Source organism: Rhinopithecus roxellana, chromosome 12 (genome assembly GCF_007565055.1).
Source record: "Rhinopithecus roxellana isolate Shanxi Qingling chromosome 12, ASM756505v1, whole genome shotgun sequence".
NCBI lineage: Eukaryota > Metazoa > Chordata > Mammalia > Primates > Cercopithecidae > Rhinopithecus > Rhinopithecus roxellana.
Genome location: NC_044560.1, coordinates 83,026,827 through 83,046,306, shown reverse-complemented (window position 1 = coordinate 83,046,306; position 19,480 = coordinate 83,026,827). Strand labels below are relative to the sequence as shown.

Genomic DNA, 19,480 nt, shown 5'->3' with positions numbered 1-19,480 from the left:
CACTGCAAGCTCCGCCTCCCGGGTTCACGCCATTCTCCTGTCTCAGCCTCCCGAGTAGCTGGGACTACAGGCGCCCGCCTCGTCGCCCGGCTAGTTTTTTGTATTTTTTAGTAGAGACGGGGTTTCACCGTATTAGCCAGGATGGTCTCGATCTCCTGACCTCATGATCCGCCCGTCTCGGCCTCCCAAAGTGCTGGGATTACAGGCTTGAGCCACCGCGCCCGGCCTCAGGCTGGTTTCAAACTCCCAGGCTCAAGTGATCCTCCTCAGCCTCTCAAAGTGCTCAGGAGTTTGAGCCTAACCCAAAAATTTTGTTTAGTCATTCTTTTTTTTTTGAGACGGAGTCTTGCTCTGTCGCCAGGATAGAGTGCAGTGGCACAACCTCAACCTCGGCTCACTGCAACCTCTGACTCCCGGGTTCAAACAATTCTCCTGCCTCAGCCTCCTGAGTAGCTAGGACTACTGATGCACGCCACCACGCCCAGTTCATTTTTGTATTTTTAGTAGAGATGGGGTTTCACCATGTTGTCCTGGCTGGTCTCGAACTCCTGACCTCAAGCAATCCACCCACCTCAGTCTCCCATAGTACTGGGATTACAGGCATGAGCCACCATGCCCCGTCCTGTTTCGTCTTTCTTAAACATGCACTGAATAAAAACTGAATTGTACACTTACTCTTATGTATAAAGCACAAAGTATATAAAAAGATATAGTTTATCTCGGTATTAATATTTCATAGGACAGGTACATTAGGGGGAAAAAGGTCTAAAAAGGCTCCTTAGGAAGGTGATTAAAAAAAATTTTGAGAAACAACACTGAGAAACACTGGATTAGTGTTCTGTACTAATACCTTCAAAGTTTTTCAACCCAGAAACATGGGAATTATCTTTGACAGTTCTGTTTCCCTTAACTCTCACCCCACATCCAACCACTAAGAATGACTGGCTTTATTTCCTAATTATTTCTGGACTCTGTCTCTTTTTCTCCATTCCTACTGCCACTGAATGAATTTAGGTCTTCATATTCTCTTGCCTAGATGTTACAAGAGCCTCATCAAACTGCCTTTTTCCTCCTTACACCCAAACTTTTTTGAGTTTCACTCTTGCTGCCCAGGCTGGAGTGCAATGGCATGGTCTCGGCTCATGGCAACCTCCGCCTCCTGGGTTCAAGCGATTGTCCTACCTCAGCCTCCTGAGTAGCTGGGATTACAGGCATGCACCACCACGCCCGGCTAATTTTTTGTATTTTTAGTACAGACGGGGTTTCTCTGTGTTGGTGAGGCTGGTCTCGAACTTCCAGCTTCAGGTGATTTGTCTGCCTCAGCCTCCCAAAGTGTGAGATTACTGGCATGAGCCGCCGCGCCCAGCCCACCCACACTTCTTAAAACAGTTTACCTCTTCTCTTTTCTTTTTTCTTTAAAAATGAGACAGTGTCTCGCTAAGTTGCACATGCTGGTCTCAAACTGCTGACCTCAAGTGATCCTCCCACCTCAGCCTCCCAAAGTGCTAGGATTACAGGCATCAGCCACTGTGCCAGTCCTCTCCTCTCTCATTTCTTAGCTTACTCCAATTCACTTCCATGCCATCAAAACTGTCTTTGTAAAGGCCACTTACCAAGCACATGACGCTAAATTCAATAGATACTTTCAGTCCTTTTTTTTTTTAATGCTTGTTCTCTTGGCAGCACTCAATCCTGACAACCATTTCCTTATTTTTGAAATACTCTCTTTCTCTTGGCTTGTTTGTTTGTTTGTTTGTTTTTGAGACAAAGTCTCGCTCTTGTCCCCCAGGATATAGTGCAATGGTACAATCTCGGCTCACTGCAACCTCTGCCTCCTGGGTTCAAGCGATTCTGTTGCTTCAGCCTCCCAAGTAGCTGGGATTACAGGCGCCTGCTACCACACCTGGCTAATTTTTGTATTTTTAGTAGAGATGGGGTTTCACCATGTTGGCCAGGCTGGTCCTGAACTCCTGACCTCAGGTGATCCCCCCACCTCGGCCTCCCAAAGTGCTGGGACTACAGGTGTGAGCCACCGTGCCCAGCCTCTCTTGGTTTTTTTTTTTTTGAGACAGAGCATTGCTGTGTTGCCCAGGCTGGAGGGCAGTGGTGTGATCTCAGCTCACAGCAACCTCTGCCTCCCGGATTCAAGTGATTCTCCTGCCTCAGTTGCTGGGATTACAGGCATGCACCACCACGTCTGGCTAAGTTTTGTATTTTTAGTAGAGCTGGGTTTTCACCATGTTGGCCAGGCTGATCTTGAACTCCTGACCTCAGGTGATCCACCCATCTTGGCCTACCTAAGTGCTGGGATTACAGGCATGAGACACCACACCTGGCCTCTTTCTCTTGGCTTTTATGACACCAAGCACTCCTTGTTTTTTTTTTAGTTCTGACTGATGTTTCCTTCCTTTCTGCACATCACAGCTGATCTACCTTGGCCAGCTTTTTAGCCCAGCTTTCATCACATTTTTCCTGAGTGTTATGAATCACTCCATAGTTTTAGTTGCCATATAAAGAGATAAATAGACGATCAAACCTCTATCTCGATTCCCAGGCCTCACACTCTTGAGCTCCAGACTTCTATATTCAATTGATTTTTGGACAACTTCCCTGGAGGTCAGAGAATCCTTAAAATGCACAAATTTAAATTCATCTCAATTAACAGCATCACTATCCATTCTGCTCTCAAGGCAACAGGCACAGGAGTCATGCTTAATTTTTTTCTTGGCTTCAGCCACCAGATGAAATCAATAACCAAGTCCTGATGATTCAAATTCCTAACTCTCTTATTCCCTACTATTACCATCTCAGCTGCTGCCATCGTCTCCTGCCAGGACTACCACATTACTTAACAAGCTCCTAGTTACGGCCAGGAGCAGTAGCTTATGCCTGTAATCACTTTGGGAGGCCGAGGGAGGCAGATCACTTGAGGTCAGGAATTCTAGACCAGCCTGGACAACATGCTGAAACCCCATCTCTACTAAAAATACAAAAATTAGCTGGGCATGGTGGCACATGCTTGTAATCTCTGCTACTCAGGAGGCTGAGGCAGGAGAATAGCTTGAATGCTTGAACCCAGGAGGTGGAGGTTGCAGTGAGTTGAGATCGCATCACTGCACTCCAGCCTGGGTGACAGAGCAAGACTCTGTCTCAAAAAAACAAAAAAAAAGGAACTCTGTCTGGGTGTAGTAGTAATCCCAACACTCCAACACTTTGGGAGGCCGAGGAGGGAGATCACCTGATGTCAGGTGTTCTAAATGTCAGGCCAACATGGAGAAACCCCATCTTTACTAAAGATACAAAAAATTAACTGAGTGTGGTGGTGGGCGCCTGTAATTCCAGCTACTCAGGAGGCTCACGCAGGATAATCTCTTGAACCCAGGCGGCGGATGTTGCAGTGAGCTGAGATCACGCCACTGCACTCCAGCCTGGGTGACAGAGCAATACTCCATCTCAAAAAAATAAATAAAAAATAAATAAATTTTTAAAAAATTAATTGGCTGGGTGCGGTGGCTCAAGCCCATAATCTCAGCACTTTGGGAGGCTGAGGCAGATGGATTGTCTGAGGTCAGAAGTTCGAGACCAGCCTGGCCAACATGGTGAAATCCTGTCTCTACTAAAAAGACAAAAAAAGTTAGGCAGGCATGGTGGCCCAAGCCTGTAATCCCAGCTACTCTGGAGGCTGAGGCAGGAGAATCACTTGAACCCAGGAGGCGGGGGTTGCAGTGAGCCAAAATTGCGCCACTGCACTCCAGCCTGCGTGGCAGAGCAAGACTCCGTCTCAAAAAAAAAAAAAAAAAAAAATTAACATTTAAAAAATACATACAATGTTGTAAAACACATAGACTACGTAACATTTCACAAAATATACGGTATACTGATTGAAGTAACATCTGCAAATAAAACATACAATTCTCAGGCTATATTTGGCTTCAAATATCTTTTGTTAATGTTTTCAGATTTTGAAAGTTGGCCTGTAACCTTTACAAAGCAGTAAGTATTATTTATAAATCCAGGCCAAGCGTGGTAGCTCACGCCTGTAATCTCAGCACTTTGGGAGGCTGAGGCAGGTGGATCACAAGGTCAGGAGTTTGAGACCAGCCTGGTCAATATGGTGAAACCTACTAAAATTACAGTGGTGAGCACCTGTAATCCTAACTACTCGGGAGGCTGAGAGAGGAGAATTGCTTGGACCCAGGAGGCAGAGGTTACAATGAGCTGAGATCGCGCCACTGCACTCTAGCCTGGGCGACAGAGCGAGACTCCGTCTCAAAAAAAAAAAAAAAAAAAAATCCAGATTTCCAGCTTCAAGAGGGAGAGGAATTGTGGAAAGGATGGGAAATCATGCAATACGACAACACTAGAACCATATTTCCCCATGGCAACAGTTGGCTGGAGCTCAGCAGCCAGGAAATAGGGCTGTCATGTTCATCAACCAGTCTCCCTTTGGTTTATTTCATAAAATTATTCACTAGGATATAAAATCTGGGACTTCACCAGAAAGAGGTTTTGTCTGTTCTGTCAATCACTGTATTTCCAGGGCCTAGAAAAGTCCCTGGCACATAGTGGGCACTTAATCTATTTGCTGAAATTAACTGCTGTCTGCCTGGTCCTAAAAGTATGAATTTCTGACAAGTATTCACAATATGTTTCTGTCCTCCCCTCAAAAACAAAGACTAGTTAATTTAACTTTATATTTAATATAGGGCCTGGCTGGGTGTGGTGGCTCATGCCTATAATTCCAGCACTTTGGGAGGCCAAGGCAGGCAGATAACCTGAGGTCAGGAGTTTGAGACCAGCCTGGTCATGGTGAAACCCCACCTCTACTAAAAATACAAAAATTAGCCAGACATGGTGGTGGATGCCTGTAATCCCAGCTACTCAGTAGGCTGAGGCAGGAGAATAGCTTGAACCCAGGAGCTGGAGGTTGCAGTGAGCTGAGATAGGCCATTGCACTCCAGCTAGGGTGACAAAGTGAGACTGTCTTAAAAAAAAAAAAAAAAAGAAAAAGAAATATATATATAGGCTTGACACTCAGGAAGTACTTTGTCTACTAAGTGACTAACAGCTATTAATTATCACTTATTGAGTACTTACTATGTGCTAAGCACCAAGCTAAAATGCTTTACAGGCATTACCTCATTGAATTCCTGTAACAATCCTATTATCTCTATTTTATTTCATTTTTATTTTTTTTTATTTATTTATTTTTTTTTTTGAGGCGGAGTCTCGCTCTGTCGCCCGGACTGGAGTGCAGTGGCCAGATCTCAGCTCACTGCAAGCTCCGCCTCCCGGGTTCACGCCATTCTCCTGCCTCAGCCTCCCGAGTAGCTGGGACTACAGGCGCCCACCACCTCGCCCGGCTAGTTTTTGTATTTTTAGTAGAGACGGGGTTTCACCGTGTTAGCCAGGATGGTCTCGATCTCCTGACCTCGTGATCCGCCCGTCTCGGCCTCCCAAAGTGCTGGGATTACAGGCTTGAGCCACCGCGCCCGGCCTCATTTTTATTTTTTAAAGACAAGGTCTTGCTCTGTCACTTTGGCTACAGTACAATGGTGAGATCATATAGCTCACTGCAACCTCAAGCTCCTAGGCTCAAACAATCCTTCTGCCTCAGCCTCCCACGTAGCTGGGACTACAGGCACATCCCACCAAGCCCACCTATTTTTTTTGTAGAGATGGGGGTTTTGCCATGTTGCCCAGACTAGTGTGGAACTCCCTGCCTCAACCGATCCTCCTTCCTGAGCCTCCCAAAGTGCTAGGAATGCAAGTGTGAGCTACTGCACCTAACCTATACCTATTTTAAAGATGAGAAAATGAGGTTATGTAGAGTAAGTAACTGGTTGAAAAACTAATAACATGGAATGAAATAACTGTAATAGAAAAAAAGGATGTGAAAAGGGCACATCACTGCACTCCAGCCTGGGAGAAAAAGCGAGACCATCTAAAAAAAAAAAAAGTAAGAACAAAGTGCTATAGAATTTAGGAGAGTTCATTTCCAAATTGGAAGGCATAAAGTATTTCAGAAAGGTTCATGAAGGAGGCAGCATTTAAATTAGATCTTGAAAAACAGGTGAGATGGCCAGGCACGGTGGCTCATGTCCATAATCCCAGCACTTTGGGAGGCCGAGGCGGGCGGATCACCTGAGGTTGGGAGTTCGAGACCAGCCTGACCAAATGGTGAAACCCCATCTCTACTAAAAATACAAAAAATTAGCCAGGCGTGGTGGTGCATGCCTGTAATCCCAGTTACTCAGGAGGCTGAGGTAGGAGAATCGTTTGAATCAGGAGGTAGAGACTGTGGTGAGCGGAGATTGCACCACTGCACTCCAGCCTGGGCAACAACAGTGAAACTCCATCTCAAATTAAAAAAAAAAAAGAAAAAGAAAAAGAAAATAAAAACAGGTGAGATTTCCATAGGAAAGGATGGGTGGCATGGGGAAGAGACTGCTTTAGTTACTTCAGGAATGCTTATGTACAAACAGCCCATATTTTGATTAGAATCATACTGCGTAAGTGGCTCTTCCATGTATTAGCTATGAATTTGCCCAAGTTACTGAAACCTCTCCATCCTTTGTTTCTCTCAACTAAAACATGAGAATCTGAGAATTAAGCGAACATATAAAGTACAGGCATACCTCATTTTACTGTGATTCACAGATAGTGTGTAGTTTGTTTGTTTGCTTGTTTGTTTTTTGAGACAGGGTCTCACTATGTTGCCCAGGCTGGTCTCAAACTGCTGAGCTCAAGAGTTTCGCCTGCCTTAGCCTCCCAAAGTGTTGGGATTACAGGCGTGAGCCACCATACCCGGCCAATGTATGTTTTTTAAAAAAAAAACAAATTGAAGGTTTGTGGCAATCCTACGTTAAGCAAGTCTATTGGTGCCATTTTTCCAGCAGCATGTGTTCACTTTGTGTCTGTGCCACATTTTGGTAATTCTCGTAATATTTCAAACTTTTGCTTATTGTTTTATCTGTTATGGCGATCTGTGATCAGTGATATTTGATGCTAGTATTGCAACTGTTTTGGGGTGCCATGAGCCATGGTCATATAAGATGGAGAACTTAATTGATAAATATTGTGTATGTTCTGACTGCTCCACCAACCAGCCATTCCAGTCTTTCTCCCTCCCTATTCCCTGAGATACAACAATATTGAAATGAGGCTAATTAATAACCCTACAATGGCCTCCATGTGTTCAACTGAAAGGGGCAGTTGCATTGTCTCCACATTAAGTCAAAAGCTAGAAATGATTAACCTGAGTGAGGAAGGCATGTCGAAAAGCCAAGATATGCCGGGCGCGGTGGCTCAAGCCTGTAATCCCAGCACTTTGGGAGGCCGAGACGGGCGGATCACGAGGTCAGGAGATCAAGACCATCCTGGCTAACATGGTGAAACCTCGTCTCTACTAAAAATACAAAAAAAAAAAAAACTAGCTGGGCGACCTGGCGGGCGCCTGTAGTCCCAGCTACTCGGGAGGCTGAGGCAGGAGAATGGCGTGAACCCGGGAGGCGGAGCTTGCAGTGAGCTGAAATCCGGCCACTGCACTCCAGCCCGGGCGACAGAGCAAGACTCCGTCTCAAAAAAAAAAAAAAAAAAAAAAGAAAAGCCAAGATATGCTGAAAGCTACGCCTCTTGCACCAATTAGCAAAGCTGTGAATGCAAAGGAAAAGTTTTGTTTTTTTTTTTTTTTTTTTTTTGAGAAGGAGTTTCCAAGGCTGGAGTACAATGGTGTGATCTGCAACCTCCACCTCCTGGGTTCAAGAGATTCTCCTGCCTCAGCCTCCCAAGTAGCCCAAGTAGCTAGAATTACAGGCATGTGCCACCACATCCGGCTAATTTTGTATTTTTAGTAGACAGGATTTCTCCATGTTGGTCAGGCTGGTCTTGAACTCCCGACCTCAGGTGATCTGCCTACCTCAGCCTCCCAAAGTGTTGGGATTACAGGCGTGAGCCACTGTACCCGACCAGGAAAAGATCTTGAAGGAAACGAAAAGTACTAGTCCAGTGAACACACAAATGTTTAAAACAAAAAAGAAAAAAAAAAAACCGTCTGGGCGCTACTCAGGAGGCTGAGGAAGGAGAATGGCATGAACCCAGGAGGCAGAGCTTACAGTGAGGCAAAATAGGGCCACTGCATTCCAGCCTGGGCAACAGAGCGAAACCCCGTCTTAAAAACAGCCTTACTGCCAATATGGAGAAACTTTTAGTGGTTTCGACAAAAGATCAAGTCAGCCACAATATTCCCTTAAACCAAAGCCTAATCCAGAGCTAGGTTCTAACGATACTGGTTCATAAGGTTTAAGAGCTGGGCGCCGTGGCTTATGCCTATAATCCCAGCACTTTGGGAGGCTGAGGCAGGTGGATCACCTGAGGTCAAGAGTTCGAGACCAACCTGGCCAACATGGTGAAACCCTGTATCTACTAAAAATACAAAAATTAGCCAGATGTGGTGGCAGGCACCTGTAATTCTGGCTACTTGGGAGGGTGAGGCAGGAGAATCGCTTGAACCTGGGAGGCAGAAGTTGCAGTGAGCTGAGATCGTGGCACTGCACTCCAGCTTGGGCAACACTAAGACTCCATCTCAAAAAAAGGATTTAAAGAAAGAAGCCATCAATGTGGAGGCAAACTCAGTAACTCATGCTTATAATCCCAGTGGCTTCAGAGGCTAAGGAAGAAGGATCACTTAAGGATAGGACTTGAAGACCAGCCTGGGCAACATGGTGAGACACTGTCTCACAAAAATTAAAAATTGGCTGAGTGTGGTGGCACACATCTGTAGTCCCCAGCTACTTGGAAGGCTGACCTGGGGGGATCCCTTGAACCCAGGAATTAGAGGTTACAGTGTGCTATTTTGCCACTGCACCCCAGGCTGGGTGACAGAGAAAAACCCTATCTTAAAAAAAAAAAAAAAAAAAAAAAAAGGCCGGGCGTGGTGGTTCACGCCTGTAATCCCAGCACTTTGGAAGGCCGAGATGGGTGGATCACAAGGTCAGGAGATCGAGACCATACTGGCTAACACGGTGAAACCCCATCTCTACTAAAAATACAAAAAAAAAAAAAATTAATTACCCAGGCATGGTGGCGGGCACCTGTGGTCCCAGTTACTCGGGAGGCTGAGGCAGGAGAATGGCGTGAACCCAGGTGGCGGAGTTTGTAGTGAGCCGAGGTTGCACCACTGCACTCCAGCCTGGGCGACAGAGACTTCGTCTCAAAAAAAAAAAAAAAAAAAAAAAAGTGAGGCCAGGCGCAGTGGCTCATGCCTATAATCCCAGCAGTTTGGGAGGCCAAGGTGGGCGGATCACTTGAGGTCAGGAGTTCAAGACCAGCCTGGCCAACATGGTGAAACCCTGTCTCTACTAAAAATACAAAAATTTTCTGGGCATGGTGGCGCACGCCAATAATCCCAGCTACTCAGGAGACTGAGGCATGAGAATTGCTTCAACCCGGGAGACAGAGGTTTCAGTGAGGCAAGATGGTGCCACTGCACTCCAGTCTGGGTGACAGAGTGAGACACTGTCTCAAAAAAAGTGCAAGGTGAAGCAGCATGTGCTGATGTAGAAGCTACAGCAAGTTATCCAGAAGATCTAGTTAAGATCACTGATGAAGGTGGCTACACTAGCCAACAGGTTTTCAATGTAGAAGAAACTGCTTTTCACTGGAGGAAGATGTCATCTGGGACTTTTATAGCTAGAGAGAAGTCAATGCCTGGCTTCAAAGCTTCAAATGACAGGCTGACTCTCTTGTTATGGGCTAACATAGCTGGGGCCTTTAAGTTGAAGCCAATGCTCAATTACCATTCTGAAAATCTCAGAAGCTTAAAATGTATGCTGAATCCACTGTGTTTATGCTTTATAAGTGGAACAATAAAGCCTGGATGACAGCACATCTGTTTACAGCCTGATTTACTGAATATATATATATATATATACATTTTTTTTTTTTTGAGACAAGAGTTTTGCTCTTCTTGCCCAGGCTGGAGTGCAGCAGCACGATTTCAGCTCACTGCAACTTCCACCTCCCAGGTTCAAGTGATTCTCTTGCCTCAGCCTCCCGAGTAGCTGGGATTATAGGTGTCCGCCACCACGCCAGGCTAATTTTTTGTATTTTTAGTAGAGACAGGGTTTTGCCATGTTGGGTGGGCTGGTCTTGAACTCCTGACCTCAGGTGATCTGGCCCACCTTGGCCTCTCAAAGTGCTGGGATTACAGACACAAGCCACTGCGCCCAGCCGATTTACTGAATATTTTAAGCCCATAGTTGAACCCTATTACTCAGAAAAGGTTTCAAAATATTACTGTTCAATGAGCATGTACCTGTTCATCCAAGAGCTCTGATGGAGATATACAATGGGATTAATGTTGTTTTCTTTTCTTTTCTTTTTTTTTTTTGAGACGGAGTCTCGTTCTGTCGCCCAGGCTGGAGTGCAGTGGCTGGATCTCAGCTCACTGCAAGCTCCGCCTCCCGGGTTTACGCCATTCTCCTGCCTCAGCCTCCCGAGTAACTGTGACTACAGGCGCCCGCCACATCGCCCGGCTAGTTTTTTTGTATTTTTTTAGTAGAGACGGAGTTTCACCGTGTTAGCCAGGATGGTCTCGATCTCCTGACCTCGTGATCCGCCCGTCTCGGCCTCCCAAAGTGCTGGGATTACAGGCTTGAGCCACCGCGCCCGGCCTCTTTTTTTTGAGACGACGTCTCAGTTTGTGCCCAGGCTAAAGTACAGTGGCATGATCTCAGCTCACTGCAACCTCTACCTCTCAAGTTTAGGTGATTCTCCTGCCTCAGCCTCCAGAGTTGCTGGGATTATAGGCATACATCACCATGCCCAGCTAATTTTTTTGTATTTTTACTAGAGACAAGGTTTCACCATGTTGGCCACACTGGTCTCGGACTCCTGACCTCAGGTGTTCTGCCCACCTTGGCCTCCCAAAGTGCTGAGATTACAGGTGTGAGCCATCATGCCAGGCCTAATGTTGTTTTCCTGCCTGTTAACACAACATCCATTCTGTAGCCATACAGAATCCATCCATTCTGTATGAATTAAGGAGTGATTTCAACTTTCAGGTCTTATAAAAACATTTACGATCCATGTGAGGTCAAAATATCATCATAAATAAGAGTTTGGAAGAAGCTGATACCAACTCTCATGGATGACTTTAAGAGGTTCAAGCCTTCAATGGAGCAAATCACTGCAGATGGGGTGGAAACAGCAAGATAACTAGAAGTGAAAATGTGATAACTAGATAACTGAAAATGTGATTGAATTGCTGCAATCTCACGATCAAACTTGAATGGATGAGCAGCTATTCTTTTTTTTTTTTTTTTTTTTTTTTTTTTGAGACGGAGTCTCGCTCTGTCGCCCAGGCTGGAGTGCAGTGGCCGGATCTCAGCTCACTGCAAGCTCCGCCTCCCGGGTCCACGCCATTCTCCTGCCTCAGCCTCCCGAGTAGCTGGGACCACAGGCGCCGCCATCTCGCCCGGCTAATTTTTTGTATTTTTTAAGTGGAGACGGGGTTTCACTGTGTTAGCCAGGATGGTCTCGACCTCCTGACCTTGTGATCCGCCCGCCTCGGCCTCCCAAAGTGCTGGGATTACAGGCTTGAGCCACCGCGCCCGGCCGATGAGCAGCTATTCTTACGGGTGGGAAAACAAAAGTGGTTCCTTGAGATGGAATCTACTCCTTGCGAAAATGCCGTTAACCCTGTTGGGCAAGGCTGGGCAAGGTGGCTCACACCTGTAATCCCAACACTTTGGGAGGCCAGGGCGGGAAGATCACTTGAGCCCAGTTCAAGACCAGCCTAGGCAACACTCTTTAAAAACAATTTTAGGCTGGGTGCGGTGGCTCAAGCCTGTAATCCCAGCACTTTGGGAGGCCGAGACAGGCGGATCACGAGGTCAGGAGATCGAGACCAGCCTGGCTAACACGGTGAAACCCCGTCGCTACTAAAAAAAAAAATACAAAACACTAGCCGGGCGACGTAGCGGGCGCCTGTAGTCCCAGCTACTCGGGAGGCTGAGGCAAGAGAATGGCGTGAACCCGGGAGGCGGAGCTTGCAGTGAGCTGAGATCCGGCCACTGCATTCCAGCCTGGGTGGCAGAGCAAGACTCCGTCTCAAAAAAAAAAAAAACATTTTAAAAATTAGCCGGGCATAGTGGTGCATGCCTATAGTCCCAACTACTCAGGAGGCTGAGGTAGGAGGATTGCTCGAGCCTGGGAATTCAAGGCTGTAGTGTGCTGTTGATTGCACCACTGCATTCCAGTCTGCGTGATAGAGTGAGACCCTGTCTTAATAAATAAAAAAAAAATAAACATATATACATACATATGTTCATACATGAAATGATGACAAAGGATTTTGGGGGTTTTCTTGAGACAAGGTCTTGCTCTGTCGCCCAGGCTGGTGTGCAATGGCACAATCATGGCTCACTGAAACCTCAACCTCCCAGGTTCAAGTGATTCTCCCACTTCAGTTTCCTGAGTAGCTGGGACTACAGTCACGCACCACCACACCCAGCTAATTTTTTAAATGTTTTGTAGAGATGGGGTCTCACTATGTTGCCCAGGCTGGTCTGAAACTCTTGAGCTCAAGCAATCCTCCCACCTCATCCTCTCAAAGTGCTGGGATTACAGGCGTGAGCCACCAAGACCAGAAGACTTAGAACATTACATAAACTTAGTTAATAAAGTAGTGGCAGGGTTTGAGAGTACTGACCCTAATTTTGAAAGGTCTACTGTGGAGAAAAATGTTATTAAACAACATCACGGCCGGGCGCGGTGGCTCAAGCCTGTAATCCCAGCACTTTGGGAGGCCGAGACGGGCGGATCACGAGGTCAGGAGATCGAGACCATCCTGGCTAACACGGTGAAACCCCGTTTCTACTAAAAAAAAATACAAAAAAACTAGCCGGGCGAGGTGGCGGGCGCCTGTAGTCCCAGCTACTTGGGAGGCTGAGGCAGGAGAATGGCGTAAACCCCGGAGGTGGAGCTTGCAGTGAGCTGAGATCCGGCCACTGCACTCCAGCCTGGGTGACAGAGCGAGACTCCGTCTAAAAAAAAAAAAAAAAAGGCCGGGCGCGGTGGCTCAAGCCTGTAATCCCAGCACTTTGGGAGGCCGAGATGGGCGGATCACAAGGTCAGGAGATCGAGACCATCCTGGCTAAAACGGTGAAACCTCGTCTCTACTAAAAATACAAAAACCTAGCCGGGTGAGGTGGCGGGCGCCTGTAGTCCCAGCTACTCCGGAGGCTGAGGCAGGAGAATGGCATAAACCCGGGAGGCGAAGCTTGCAGTGAGCTGAGATCCGGCCACTGCACTCCAGCCCGGGCGACAGAGCAAGACTCCGTCTCAAAAAAAAAAAAAAAAACAAAAAAAAAACAACAACATCACGTTACAGAGAAATCTGTCGTGAAAGGAAGAATCAATTGATGCAGCAAATTTCATAGGTTGTCTTATTTTAAGAAATTGCCACAGCCACCCCAGACAATTACCACCCTGATCAGTCAGCAGCCATCAAGACCCTCCACCAGCAAAGATTACAACTCACTGAATAGCAATTTTTCACAGTAAGTATTTCTAAATTAAGATACGTACTTTTGGCTAGGCACTGTGGCTCATGCCTGTAATCCCAGCACTTTGGGAGGCTGAGGCGGGCAGATCACAAGGTCAGGAGTTTGAGACCAGCCTGGCCAACATGGTAAAACCCCATCTCTACTAAAAACACAAAAATTAGCTGGGTGTGGTGGTGGGCGCCTATATCCCAGCTACTCAGGAGGATGAGGCAGGAGAATCCTTTGAACCCGGGAATTGGAGGTTGCAGTGAGCCGAGATCACGCCACTGCACTCTAGCCTGGGTGACAGAACGAGCCTCTGTCTCAAAATAAAAATAAAAATAAATAAATAAATGAGGTACTTTCACTATACATATTATTGTACACTTAAGAGTCTACAGTATAGTATAAACATAACTTTTATATGTATTGGAAAACAGAAAAACTGGTGTGACTTGCTTTATTATATTTGCTTTATTGCAGTGGTCTGGAACCAAACTTGCCTTAGCTCTGAAGTATGCCTCTACTTAGAAGAGTACCTAGCACATAGCAAGTTCTATACAAGTGTTGGGTATTCTTATTACAGCTTTCCCATCTCTGTCTTTTAGGGAGTACAGTGGCACCATCTCAGCTCACTGTAAGCTCCATCTCCCAGGCTCACGCCATTCTCCCGCCTCAGCCTCCCGAGAAGCTGGGACTACAGGCATCCACCACCACGCCCGGGTAATTTTTTTGTATTTTTAGTAGAGACGGGGTTTCACCATGTTAGCCAAGATGGTCTCGATCTCCTGACCCTGTGATCCACCCGCCTCAGCCTCCCAAAGTGCTGGGATTACCATCTGTCTTTTTTTGTGGCTCTCACATTTTGGTGCAACCTGGGTTAAAACACAAACTGTCAAAAAATAATAAAATAAAAGCTGGCAAGTCTCTTTCAAATAAGGAAGGCTTCTCCAGAAGTTCCCCAGGCTTCCCTTTCCATCTAATTAGCGAGAACTGTATCATATGCCCATGCCTGAATCAATCACTGTCTAGGGAGCTAGAGTTACAATGATCGGTTTAGAATTTATATCAATACCTACCCCCTGGGGTAAGGAAGGGTGGCCAAATTCCCAGTTAGCAAAGTAGTAGTAATGGTGATAAGACAAATAGTGTCTGCAAGACTAACGAAGTTGTAGTCTCTGCTAGAGACAGTCAGAGTAAAGCCATCTCCAGAGCTACAAATATCACCCCTACAGGGCACCTAGTGGCAGGGAAATCACTACAAAGGTCTGTTAAGGGTAATGACATTTGGCACAGCAGAAATAGTGTAGGATATACGACTGAGCTAGTGGAGAGTACACGTAAGAGGCAGTGAAACACAGCAGGTTCTGTATTTGTGGGCATGTGAAGGCAGGCTGTCAGTGTCTCCAGTGCCCAAAGGATCCAGATTACCAGCCTTGGACTAGTCACCTAATCTTCTCAAAGCCTCAGTTTATAATTGTAAATGAAGATAACCCAAGATACCTTAGATTAGATGTTAGGATTAAATGAATGCATTAGTTTGATCTACACGGGGTATAGATAAAACAAAAAGCTGACATTCATAAAGACAAGCTACGATGAGGGACAGATACCTGAGATGGAGCTGGAAAGAGGAAGTTACCTGACTCTAGGCTAAAAATCCCCTTCAAGACCTTGGTCAGGTTTTGTTGCTCCACTGAAGACTTTCATGTTGAACTGTACCAGAACAGGACTAACTTTATTTCTTAACTCCTTAAGTCCTCTTATAGATTTATGTGCTGCAAAATGGGTAAGAATCTTACTTCTGGCTTTGTGGCTTATTGGCTGTGTTATCTTCTCTGAGGCAGCTTCCCAATCTATAAAACTGAGTAAATCTCTACTTATTTCACTGAGCTTATTAAACAATAGTTCCTTCCCTTTGAGGCAATAGTGTTTCTGAAACTGAAGACCAATACAAAGTTTATAACATAAAGTTTATAACATAAAACCCCCTAAATTTTTTTCACTGATAGATGAAGATCCAGCTACTAAGAAAGGCCTATCAGTCTTATTACTCAATAGAGAAACGTGGAAACCAGAGTGCTTAAGGGAAAGGAACATTATTGAAAGTGGAAAAGAATCTGTTCTGATATTCATAGAGCCCTTACTAGGCTCCAAACACTGTTATCTGTTTTTTGTTTATTTGTTTGTTTTTGAGAGGGAGTCTGGCACAATCTCGGCTCACTGCAACCTACGCCTCCCAGGTTCAAGGAATTCTCCCGTCTCAGCCTCCCAAGTAACTAGGACTACAGGAGCATGACACCATGCCTGGCTAATTTTTGTATTTTTAGTAGAGACAGGGTTTCACCATATTGGTCAGGTTGGTCTCCTACTCCTGACTTCAGGTGATCCACCCGCCTCGGCCTGTGGGATTATAGGCGTGAGCCACCTTGCCCAGTCCAAATGCTGTTACCTTATTTAGTCTCCAAATACGTTGATAACACAGCCCCACCCCTTCTTTCTAGAGGTGAGAAAAGGAAGGCTCACAAAAAGAAGAAAAACAACATTATTGCGGACTGTGCTAGATGCTTTCCATGTGTGTTGTTGTGTCTGACATTTAAGTGACTTCAATACCAGATCTGATTCTAAAGTCATTGCCTTGAAGCTCAAGTGAATAATTTCTGCTTCCTTAGAATCACGGATCTTAAAAAATTCAATTCCAGGACAGGCACGGTAGCTCATGCTGCCTGTAAACCCAGCGTTTTGGGAGGCCAAGACGGGCGGATCACCTGAGGTCAGGAGTTCGAGACCAGCTTGGCCAACATGGTGAAACCCTGTCTCTACCAAAAACACAAAAATTAACTGGGCGTGCTGGTGGGCACCTGTAATCTCAGCTACTCGGGAGGCTGAGGCAGAAAAATTACTTTAACCCAAGAGGCAGAGGTTGCAGTGAGCCAAGATCCGGCCACTGCACTCCAGCATGGGAGACAAGAGTGAAATTCCTTCTCAGAAAAAAAAAAAAAGATTTCAAAGTAGCCGGGCGTGTGGCTCACGCTTGTAATCTCAGCACTTTGGAAGGCTGAGGCGGGCGGATCATGAGGTCAGGAGATCAAGACCATCCTGGCTAACACGGTGAAACCCCGTCTCTACTAAAAATACAAAAAAAGTAGCCAGGTGTGGTGGCAGGCACCTGTAGTCCCAGCTACTCGGGAGGCTGAGGCGGGAGAATGGCATGAACCGGGGAAGGTGGAGGTTGCAGTGAGCCGAAATCAAGCCAATGCCTGGGTGACAGAGCGAGACTCCGTCTCAAAAAAAAAACAATAAATAAATAAAAAGATTTCAAAGTGGGCCCACAAGCAAAAACAAAAAACAAACAAAACAAAAACCCCAAAGACATTTACAACTTTGCCTAGGGTTAAAAGTTTTCTCCCCTTTTCTCCCAGCCCAACCACTAGAGGGCCAGGTCATTAAAAAAAAAAAAAAAAAAGGCCGGGCGCAGTGGCTCACACCTGTAATCCCAGCACTTTGGGAGGCTGAGGTGGGCGGATCACTTGAGGTCAGAAGTTCAAGACCAGCCTGGCTAACATGGTGAAACCCCGTCTCTACTAAAAATACAAAAATTAGCTGAGCGTAGTGGTGGGTGCCTGTAATCCCAACTACTCGGGAGGTTGAGGCAGGAGAATCGCTTGAACCCGGGAGGCAGGAGGTTGCAGTGAGCCGAGATCACGCCACTGCACTCCAGCCTGGGCGACAGAGGAAGACTCTATCAACAACAACAACAAACAGCAGCTACAAACTAGGTTTGGGAGTGTTCACCCTGGTTTAGCCACTGTATAACCTTGGCTAAATTACTTTACCTCTCTAAAGCTCTAAAGCTCAGCTTCCACATCTGTAAAATAGCAATAATGGTAGCATCTATTTCCTTAGGTTGTACAAATTAAGCAAAACAAGACACGTAAAGCAATCAGAACAATGCCCGCACGTAAAAAGAGCTTAACAAATTTCAGTTTTTACTGCTGTAGAGGAATTACCACTGTTGGTTGTCTCTAAATCCAAACACTTCGCCATGGTATTCTCTCTGAACAGAGGCCTTGCCAGCCGGAGTCCCCTCAGAAAGATCAACAGGTCGCTCCTTTTCTCCTTACCAGGGCCAGCCCAGAAACCTAAAGTCCCCAACCTAAAGATGGCCAAGAGGACTTGGCCTTTGGTGTTCTACCATCACAAGGGATGCCACTATGAGCCCAACCGAACCACACTATTTCCGCCTTGATTCCGTTCTCCCGGTCTTCAGCGGTGCAAGCTGCCCTCGGCCTGGCTGCCCATGCTTACCGGCCTGGTGCTGGATCGCCTGGCGTCCCCTCACCAGAGGACTCCACCCCGCTACGTAGGTAGGACTTCCCTGAGTTCAGGGGAGCCACTGAATCCAGTCAAGACGCGCGTCGGCCAAACACAAGCCAGGAGAAAGCTACCTTAGCGCCGCCCAGGCCTGCCGCCGGGAGCCCGTCCCCCAGCTCCAGTCTGGGCGCAGGGCAGAGAGTAGGCCCCTTTCTATCTCCCAGGAACACGTGGGCTCCTGTCCGAGGCCACCAAGTGGGGGGCTCCAGGCGTGCCAAGGTGTCCCCGGAACTAGCATCAAAGGACTGTTCCTAGCGCGGGCCCTAGCTCGGCCCAAAACTGGCAAGAGGAGCACTCCCGGCCTGACTTTTCCACTCAGACCTAGCTAGAGGGGATGCAGACATCTTCCGCAGACCGGAGACAGGCTCTCGCCAAATCCCAGGCCCCGACACTCCCTGAGCCCAAGAACCCTACTGCCTGGTTTCCTCACTCACCCATCGCGACTCCGCTCGCTCACTTGGCGGCGGCGGCGGCAGCGACGGCAGCTTCAGCGGCAGCTTTCAGTAGACAATATGGCAGACCTGAAGGACGGCAGCTCGAAAGGGACAAACCACTTAACTCCAGGACGAAACGCGTTATTGGCCCAACCGCCTATCATTACACCGAAAGTGCGCACTTAAAGAGACCGCAGCCACTAAAGGTGGGGAGTGGAAATGAAATTCGAAAGGAGTGGCTGGGAGGAGACTGGGAGGGATACCTACGAAAGTTAAGTGTGTCTAGGAGTTCCCAGTTGTTTCTGCTACTATTTCTTTTTTTTAATCGTGAGATTTCTTTCCCCTGAACTTTTTCCTCCCGGAAGCTTATCCCCCCCCCCCTTTTTTTTTTGACACGAAGTCTCGCTCTTGTCCCCCAGGCTGGAGTGTGATGGCGCGATCTCGGCTCACTGCAAACTCTGCCTCCCGGATTCAAGCGATTCTCCTGCCTCGGCCCCCCGAGTAGCTGGGATTACAGGTGCCTGCCACCATGCCTGGCTAATTTTTGTATTTTTACTAGAGATGGGGGTTTCACCATGTTGGCCAGGCTGGTCTCGAACTCCCGACCTCAGGTGATCCGCCACCCCCCCCCCCCCAAGTGCTGGGATTACAGGCTTGAGCCACCGCGCCCGGCCAGTTTATCCCTTCTTTTCATAGTTAAAACCAAACAGCTGGGCGCTGTGGCTCACGCCTGTAATCCCAGCACTTTGGGAGGCTGAAGCCGGCGGATCACCTGAGGTCAGGAGTTCGAGACCAGCCTGCCCAACATGGGCTCTATTAAAAATACAAAACTTAGCCGGGCATGGTGGTGCGTGCCTGTAATCCCAGCTACTCGGGAGGCTGAGGCAGGAGAATTGCTTTAACCCGGGAGGCAGAGGTTGCAGTGAACCGAGATTGCACCACTGCATTACAGCCTGGGCGACAAGAGCAAAACTCCGTCTCTAAAAACAAAAACAACAGTCATAGACCCTGGGCTGAATATGAATAACGAATCATCTAGAGCGGGGAAGTGCCTTGCTCAATGAGGCTATGGAGAGAAGGAAACGAAGAGGTAAGACTAAACTCAGGTTTTCTGGGCCGGGCGCG

At 47.0% G+C, this 19,480-nt stretch overlaps 1 protein-coding gene across 2 annotated transcripts in view; it reads right to left on the bottom strand.

The window, feature by feature from the left end:
• Positions 1-18,468, bottom strand: part of KPNA6 (karyopherin subunit alpha 6) — a 71,639-nt gene extending 53,171 nt beyond the window's left edge. Inside the window, exon 1 of one of the 2 annotated variants that reach the window (XM_010353893.2) lies at positions 18,356-18,468. In XM_010353893.2, coding sequence (XP_010352195.1) covers positions 18,356-18,359 — 4 coding nt within the window. In that variant the 5' untranslated portion in view covers positions 18,360-18,468. Of the gene's footprint in view, positions 1-17,855; positions 18,266-18,355 lie in introns of those variants that run through there. The other variant, XM_030942792.1, reaches the window with a different exon arrangement.
• Between the last annotated feature and the right edge of the window lie 1,012 nt (positions 18,469-19,480).